Source organism: Cryptotermes secundus, unplaced genomic scaffold (genome assembly GCF_002891405.2).
Source record: "Cryptotermes secundus unplaced genomic scaffold, Csec_1.0 scaffold1230, whole genome shotgun sequence".
Taxonomy (NCBI): Eukaryota; Metazoa; Arthropoda; class Insecta; order Blattodea; family Kalotermitidae; genus Cryptotermes; species Cryptotermes secundus.
This window is the reverse complement of record NW_019743170.1, coordinates 565972-575342: the sequence shown is the minus strand read 5'-3', so window position 1 is coordinate 575342 and position 9371 is coordinate 565972. Positions and strand designations below refer to the sequence as shown.

The following is a 9371-nucleotide window of genomic DNA, read 5'->3' as shown; positions in this document are numbered from 1 at the left end:
ATATTGGGTACTGGCCGCGTGCAAGAATTATGAACGGTGTCTTGGTATATTGATTTCGTTTGATTGTCGTGTGTTCGTGTTCATAATGTGGCTATAAGAAATAATAATTGTAGCTTAAGGAAATATTTATTTAGATTGCCGAATTTGTCTTTGATTTTCATGCCGTGTATATGCCGTATAACGATAATAGAGTCTGAATGTAACCACTGACAACATTCTTTGCTGGCATTCATTCACAACTGAATATGCAAAAATATGAAAAGTTAGAGAAAATTGGAGAAGGTAATGTTTCACTCTAGAAGTTCTGTTTCATGAGCAGGTATATTTTGAGTCAAATTAAATTATGTTTTACGGCATGATATACCAACTAGATTTGTATGTGTGTATTTTACTCAGGTACTTATGGAACTGTCTTTAAGGCCAAGAATCGGGAGACTCATGAAATTGTTGCATTGAAGAGAGTTCGCCTTGATGACGATGATGAGGTAAGTACCTGCAAAGTAATGTATGAAATGTTTTGGCATTTTGTTTCGTTTAATCTTATTAACTTGTGCAAGAGCTGCTCTTGGATGGAATTTATTCATAGATAACTTTCTCAGGGTGTACCATCGTCTGCATTACGAGAAATTTGCTTGCTGAAAGAACTGAAACATAAAAACATAGTACGCCTTTATGATGTTCTGCATAGTGACAAGAAATTGACTCTGGTATTTGAACACTGTGACCAAGACCTAAAGAAGTATTTTGATAGTCTGAATGGTGAAATTGATCCAGATATAGTAAAGTCTTTTATGTACCAACTTCTGCGTGGTCTTGCCTTCTGTCACAGCCATAATGTTCTACATCGTGATCTCAAGCCACAGAACTTACTCATCAATAAGGTAAGGGGTGTTATAATTTTGTTTATATATATAAGTTTTATTTTAATTGAATGATTGTTTTGTGGTATTAAAACTTTGGTCAGAATAGGCCACATATTAAGTGAATTGCAGTTATGTTGCTGTTATTTGTTTCAGGAAATCATTCAAGATATTTTGGTATTAAAATAATGTGAATCCTGTCATTTGTATGACATCACCATTATGCAGTTGTAATACAGATTTGCATATATTTGTAATGCGTGTAGTTGTAATTTACAAGTATACATTTGAATAATAGTCTTTTCTCACCAAACCTATTATATGGCGAAAGACCGACACATATTTACCATTTGGCATAATTTTCAAAATCATTGTTAAATTAATACAACTTGAGCTTAGATGTGTGTAGAGGTAAAAAAAAAAAGTAAAGCTATCCCTCTACCAGGCCATGAAGGCCCATAGGGTTGTGAGAAGTTGAGGGTCCCACATTATCTAGACAGTCGGCTCAAAGATGGCGGTAAGGTTGTCAGCCTTATGCGCCGGCTGCACTTTACTCCCCAGGAAAATTATTTAATTAATTCCTGGTACTCATTTCTGTTAGAGGCTGAGTGAACCCCAGGGCCATGGTGTGGCTGGAAGGATCAGGTCAATTAAAAAACTCCAATGACCTCATCGGGACTTGAACCCATGATTTTCCATTGGCATGAAATAGACTAGTAAACTACTAAAAGGGGTTCTCCCTTCTTGGCTGTAGCCTCTTATAGTCTACTGAAAGTTGACTGATGTTTTGCAGGAACATGTCACCTCCATCTTCAGGGTTGAAGAATAAGCCAAACAGAACTTGCTATCTGCTTCATGCTGGTTCCTTGCTTGGCTTATTCTTTGACCCTGAAGATGGAGGCAACATATTCGTCTGAAATGTCAGTTGACTTTCAGTGGAACACACAATGTTGCATCCCAGAAGATATATCTCTTCATAATCACCAATGTGATAACCTCAGATCTTACATGTAAGCTACTGTTTAGGGCCTCAACATTATGAGAGACTTAAAAGAAACTTGAAGTGCAGTATTACTGTAAATTTACCAGTCAGTGTAAAGTGAAAAGGTGAAGAAATTACACAGCAATGAATTCTTTGAACGCAGAAGTGTCATTGTTTGTTTGTTTGTTCATTAGTTATTCACTGCATCATCATCAGTGACTATATCAATTTTACTAGTTTATTATTTGTTTTTGTGTTATCCCCTGTCACTTTCCATGCCGGTCTCCCGGTGTATGCCTTGTAAAGGGTGCACAATTGGGCTCTCATTCTATGCTGTGCCAAACATTCCCATCCTGATTCATTTGTATGATTTGAAAATTTAGCTGCTCTTCTTTGTACCCTATTTAAAGCACTACCTGCCCATCTCTGTATGGTTCCCAACATACTGCACCATATTCAAGTGGCGGTCTCACTAGTAACATATAAGCCAGACATTTCGAGTTATTATTTCCCTGTCTGAATATATGCATTGTTAAATGAAGGGCCTTCCATGGTTATGGTAGTGTATAGTTTACATGATCTGCCCAGCTTAGATTGCTGCATGTGATTATACCTAGATACTTAAAGCTATTTGCCCCCAGAATTAATTGATCCCCAAAATAATAATTCAATCGATCCTTCACCCTAGCTCTCATGAAACTTACAGCTGTACTCTTATCTGAATATATCTTCATTTTATTTTCTGCCGCCCATTGCTCTAATCTATTCAGATCTGTCTGCAACTTTCCAGTACTGTCCAATACTTTCCTGTATATCATGTGATCATCTGCAGATAGCTATATATTTGAGTCAGTGTCCCAAATATCATTAGCATAAGCTAGGAATAGTAGTGGACCTAATACGCTCCTATGTGGCAGTCCTGACAGCACTATGACTTCATCAGATAGGTGCCTGTCTACTCTGACTCTCTTTGAATGTCCTAAGAGAAATTCCTTTCTGCATACAATTACCCTCAAGTCTACTCCAGTTTCCGCCTCTTTTGTAAGTAACCTATCATGGGACTAAATCGAAGGCCTTTGAAAAATCTGTTATTATTGCGTATGTCCTGGCTTCCTCATCCAAGGCATCAGCAGTATCCTGACAAACTGTGACTAATTGACATGCACATGAATACCCTGGTCTAAAGTCATGTTGGCCCTTGTATAGCCATTTACTCTTTTCCCAAATTTACCTTAGATACCCAGCTATAACATGCTCCATTTGTTTGCAAACCACTGATGTTAAACTGATTGGTTTGTAGTTCCCAATTACTGATTGATCTCCTCCTTTGTAAATAGGGACCACTAGAGCCTTTATCCAGCCCCCTGGGATAGATCTGTTGTTCATTGTTATGTCCAGCAATCTCGCAAGGTACGGAATTGTGACTTCCCCACCCAATATATGAGACAAACTCCGTCTTAAGTGCAACAATTTAATTGTAGTTCTTCCTTCTTTCCTTCCTCCACACTACATGTTTCGGCCCTAAATGGCCATTTAGGGCCGAAACATGTAGTGTGGAGGAAGGAAAGAAGGAAGAACTACAATTAAATTGTTGCACTTAAGACGGAGTTTGTCTCATATATTGTGTGAGTGTAACAGGATGCTTAAATATAATATCCCCACCCAACTTAAGAATCTCCCCAGGAATGCCATCTGGCCCAATGGATCTCTTTCTCCCGATTGCTCATAATCACTTCCTTATAATATTTCAATTAGTATTGAAGGTATTAGCTGAATCTGTTGATTAGATTTGCGGATTATTTCTTTCGCAACTGAATACAGATGCAGAATAAGAATTTAAGGACTTTCCCATTGGATGTACAGGTATGATAAGATTGTCATTATAGCCTTTGATCAGTGGAATATTTGTTTTGTTCTGGAAGAAAAATAAATCACTGAACATTAATTCAGAATTTCTTACCTCCCTTTCCTTCCACACATACACATTTTATATTTATTTAAAACTCAATTTTTATTTAAGACATTTCATTTCTTACATTGCTTTACTTTTTCATAGAATTATTCAAAACAACTCCTTTTTAGCATAACTGTCCTGTTTTTTTGTGTGAGTAGAATGGTGAGCTGAAGTTGGCTGATTTTGGCCTTGCACGTGCATTTGGTATCCCAGTTAAATGCTACTCAGCTGAGGTGGTGACATTATGGTACCGCCCACCTGATGTTTTATTTGGAGCCAAACTATACACAACCTCAATTGACATGTGGTCTGCTGGCTGCATCTTTGCTGGTAAGTTATTTCCATCGGTTGGTTTTGCATCTCATTCTTTGTTATGTTAAGATGTTCCTTAAAGGTGAAGTTATTCCTCTGCTTAATCTGTTAACCATTATTCCATTATTACGAGTACATATGGGGAGTGAAGGTATAGCTCCACATATTCTTAACCTTGAGACTAGATGGAGGTGAGTAGTCAGTTTAATGCCCCCGCCACTTTACTCCCCAGGGAAAGCGGCGCAGATACCCAATATATAGGAAACTGGATGGGCCCCAGAGTCAGTCTGGGCACTTTGGAGAGGGAAAATTTCTTGCCGTATGGGGAATCAAACTGTGATTCCTTATATTCAGTGATTTCTTGTTCTGCATGTATTTCCTTTATTGTAGCTATGTAGTTAGGTGAAAAGGCAAAGTTGTCCCTGTGCTTAACTAATTGAGCACTGCGCCATGAAGTTGTATGGGGGAGTGGATGTACAGATCCACTTTCCTTGACCTCAGCACTAGCTGGAGGTGAGTGGTCAGCTTCACGCTCCTGCCACTTTGCCCCCGGGGCAAGAGCCCCTGGTACACATTGGATAGGAGGTTGGGTGGACCCCAGAGCCAGTCTGGATGACCTGGAGAAGAGAAAATTCTTGACCCTGCTGGGACTCAAACTTGGACCCCTTGGTCATTCAGCCCATAGCCAGTCGCTATACTGACTACACTGTCCCAGCTCCTGTAGGTGTGTTGCTGAGAAAGAAAAATATATTTAAGAATAATGGTCATACTGTCACACCAAGGCTGAATATGGAGATCAGTAGTATTCAGTTATTCAGTATTGATGGGGTGGGTTACCCCATGCACCACGACCAGTTTGATCTATTGTGCATCCCCCTTTTAATTTCTACTGTCTCCGTACCCTACCGGTACTGGTTCTGGCTATCGTTCCATCCTGCCAGCGAGGTTTTGGCCTTCTACTGGCAGTGGTATCTGATAGTCCCTTTCTGTCAGTGAGGTCGTCCCTCCTCTGGCAATGGTACCTAAGCTTCCCCATCTACCAGAGGCATTGGAAACTACTTGGGCGGGAAATTTGCCTAATTTAGCTCAGAGGTCTCCTAGAGACATGAGGTTCTTTTACGTGCCGTAAATCTATGACACGAGAGCCACGGCTTAAAGTCCCTCCCAGAGGACTTGTTCCCTGAATTTTTCCGCCCTTAAAAATTCCATGACCTGCGTACCTTGAGTCATGAGGTGGGAACGTTACCCCTAGACTACGGATGCCGCTTAAGATCAATAGTAACATGAATTGGATAGCGTCAGTGTTAATAGAATCTCAGTATCTGACATGCTTACCTTTTTGGATTGCTATGTCAAGAAATAAAGTATTTTGTTCAGGAATGAGTGAAATAAAACAAAACTGAATAGAAAATTTAAAAAAATTCAGTAACATTTTTTTAATTTGTTCTTTGGGGGCTGACACTGAAAGGATTAATACTCTGTAACAGGGGCATTTTAAGTTGTGAAACTTAACAAAAATAGGTAGCTTCTGGAATACTGAGACAAATTATTGTTGCTTCAGCTCTGGAAGTGCCACCAGTAGTTTCTTCAGTGCCAAGTCAAAGCACAACAGAATTCTTTGGTAAATTATATATATAACTCTAAGAACTGGAAATGTAGAGAAAGAATTACTTCAAATGGTTTCTCGACTACAGATAAAATGCCTATAGATGTCGCATGCTGTCAGATATAGCAGTCTCTGTAAAGGTTGAAATTTTTGCCATTTGAAATGTGTAGGATTAACCATAATGTCAGATACCCTTTGAGTATCAGAAAGTCTGTTTGACGTTCTGGAGTGAGAATTTGTTTTTACATGTTTAAAATTTAAATGAACGTAAATAAAATGATGTTGTTTACAAGCATCATTTGGTTATTGATCACAATTATCATATAACTCAATATAATATAATATATAATATAATATAAAAATTAACTCAATATTAGTTAAAATTTCCCAACATTTTTCACTAATAAGTTTCTTGTTTCTCTTTTGTTTTGCCAAGCCTGCAGTGAGCAGGCTGGTATGGATTGTTCACTTGCTTTCATTCTACATTCGATAAACAAAAGGCACAAATACTGTGCAGCAGACAATGTGTAAGATCTGAGGTTCTGAAAACGGTGGTTGTGAGGAGTTCTGTTTTCTGGAATATAATGCCACATTCTGTTGAAAGTCAACTGACTTTATTGTACTTTGCACACTTTGCCAGAGCTGCTGGCTACTGTCCCCCTAGAAATTTGACGAAGCATATGCCTTACATGTGGTGGTGCCCCAGCCAATTCCAGTGACTGCCTGTATTTGGTGATGTATAGGAAGGCATGGACCAGTATCCTGACCAATTAGTTCACCAGACCTGAGTCCCCTTGATTTTTTTTCCTTTGGTGACATATAACAAATTTGGTGTATGCTTCGGCTGTGGCCAGTGCAGAGAACTGTCATTATGCCAGAGCTTTTGTGGCAGTGCAAAGCCAACATTCTGAACATTTACTGTAGTCCTAACAACAGTTGCCACCTCATGTCACTGGAATGTAGAACTATATTTTTAGTCAACTGTTATGTTTTTTTTTTTGAACAGAACTCTTTTGTTATTCGGAATTACTGGGTTTTTGGACTTTGTCCATCATCCTGTATTCTAAAAACTGGAGAATTCAACATTCCAGAAACTGTATCTGTTTCCATCCTCAGGAAGGGGGAGGAACCTGTTCTGTTGGGTTTTAGAAAGAGCAACCTCAGTTAACTGGTTAGCTCTTTCTAAGGGTTTTGATTTGTTTCATGTTGGTCCGTCACACTATCAATTACAAATAACAATACTGGATAATATTCAGTCCAGTCTTTCTAAGGGATCCAACAGAGTAGGTGTCTTCCCCTTCACCTGAGGATGGAAATCGATCCAGTTTCCGAAACATTATGTTCTCTAGTTTTTAGAATACTGGATGATAGACAAAGTCCAAAAATCCAGTAATTCTAAATGTTACACACAATCAGAACCCTTTAGAATCTACTTGTTTTGTTAGTGATGAAGTGTGTCTAACAGATGTTTAACCCAAGGTGTACTGTCCTGTGACATTAAAGCTAATTATGAAACTTATGTTCTATTATCCTACTGTTTCGGGGAACACTGATGGCTCTGTGTTTTCTTGTTGAATGGGGAAGGGGGTAGTGATAAAAGCTACTGTAAGCTCCAGTTTCCTACTAGAGTTTCCCTAGCATATATTACATCTGTAACCAAAGTTCTATCCCAGCTGTTACTCAAACACCTTGGAATGGCTCAGGTTCATTAATGAAGCATTTCCAGACCCATGTTTATGTAAAATATTTTCATTTTGGGCCATAATACTCACCCTCCAATTTTTGTGTACTTATATCTGGGACATGCTGTATAATGACATGGTCTCTGCAGCATGCATCCTCCCATGAAATGGGTACCAGAAGCCAAGTGTCTGTCTAGTGCATGGGTTAATACATGTGGTGCTACACCTCCATTGATATGCTCAGGTAAGTATGGGCTGGTGGGTTGAGTCCATATAGTGACTAGGCTATGGGCTAGATGAATGAGGAATCAAGATCTAATTCCTGGCACAGGTGGAAAGTTTTCTTGTGCCATTATGTCCAAGTTGGCCCAAGGGCCACTCAGCTTTTTGGAATGGTTGCTGGGGGAAATTCTGTGAGGAGAAAAGTTATCAGGCTGTGACAATAACCACTCTCCTCCTTCAAGTGGTAAGGTTAAAAAGACTGGAGCTGAACCCCCACAAAAAGGCCAGGCTCACAGTTGGCTGTATCCCCAAACCTTTACGTTGTTTATGGTCTTTCAGTACCTGATTCTGCAAAGGGTAACGTTTACCTTCATCTTTGGCTGTGGCTTTTGTGTTGCAGAGTTGGCAAATGCAGGAAGACCCCTGTTTCCTGGTTCTGATGTCGATGATCAATTGAAGCGTATTTTCAAGTTGTTAGGGACTGCAACAGAAGAAACATGGCCAGGGATTACTCAGCTTCCAGATTACAAGCCTTTTCCAGTGTACCATCCAAGCATGAGCTTTAGTCAGGTGGTACCTAAACTTAACTGCAAAGGAAGGGACTTGTTACAGGTACCATGTATTTACAGTTAGTGATCTATGTTTCAAAATACAGTGCCAACTGTGTTGATGTTTTTTCTTGGTATAGGCATATGCATGTGTGGAAACATGTATTCTGCCAAGTGCAGTTTGGTTCAGAAGTCACCAAACCTGGTATTAAGTAGAAACAAATCTATAAGAGAGTTTTGAAATATGAGTATCCATGCAACAGTTTTCATCACTGAGCAGTGAACTCTGATAACTAGGGTTTGTGACACAATTGGCCTAGTGCCAGTAGTGATTTGTTAACAGGAACTAAAGGATGTGGTTTTCCCAGTGTTCAAGCGAATGAAGACAGTTCATGCCTTAGACTGTGTGGCTATTGTGACCAGCTTTTTGAAGACTTACGGTCCCCAAAATCACCTATCTGAAATATCGGGCCTCTCATCAAGTTGTTTAAAAGAAATCAGTGCCAGACTTTACCAGACTAATGAGCACTGTTTCTAAATATTCTGAAGTAGTATGCATTCACTCAGATACAGTGTTGTCAAAAATGGGTATAGTTTTTAATATTTCAACAGATGTCTCATCATAATTGCATGCACAATGGACATCAGGATGGAGGAGTAATATTTTGGGGACCATTTTCACTTCACCATATGATATTTAACCAGATAAAGTGGTCTTTATTGTTAATAATAATGGAATGATTAAGAAATTGTATTGATAACTGGCAAGTGCTGAAAATTTGGGAAAATTATATTACAGAACTATATGATCGACCTAATCGGCCAGAAACCTTAGAAGTTGAACCGGAAGAAGAAGTAGATACAGACGAGAAAGGACCATATATTTTACAAAGTGGGGTGGAAAAAGCTATCAAGGACATGAGGAATGGAAAGGCTACAGGAGATGATGATGTACCTGGAGATGTGCTTAAGTTGCTGGGAGAAGGTGGTTTGAAAACACTGATAAAACTAATAAACACCAAATATGAAACTGGAGAGTGGCCCAAGGACTTAACAGAATTGACAATGATTGCCTTAAAGAAAAAGACAGAAGCTACAAAATGCAGCGACCATCGCACAATAAGCATTATTGCACATACAGCAAAGATAATAGCAAAGATACTTAAAAGAAGAATTGAAAGGAAAATAGAGGATATACTTGGAGA

General features: G+C 39.0%; 1 protein-coding gene across 3 annotated transcripts in view; it reads left to right on the top strand.

The window, feature by feature from the left end:
• The first annotated feature begins 50 nt into the window (after window positions 1–50).
• The window catches only part of LOC111874018 (cyclin-dependent-like kinase 5), a 19005-nt gene continuing 9684 nt past the window's right edge, over window positions 51–9371 (top strand). For all 3 annotated transcript variants that reach the window (XM_023869130.2, XM_023869129.2, XM_023869128.2), the window contains exons 1-5: window positions 51–282; window positions 397–485; window positions 600–881; window positions 3955–4126; window positions 8019–8230. In XM_023869130.2, the coding sequence (XP_023724898.1) occupies window positions 246–282; window positions 397–485; window positions 600–881; window positions 3955–4126; window positions 8019–8230 (792 nt within the window). In that variant the 5' untranslated portion in view covers window positions 51–245. The remainder of the gene's footprint in view (window positions 283–396; window positions 486–599; window positions 882–3954; window positions 4127–8018; window positions 8231–9371) is intronic.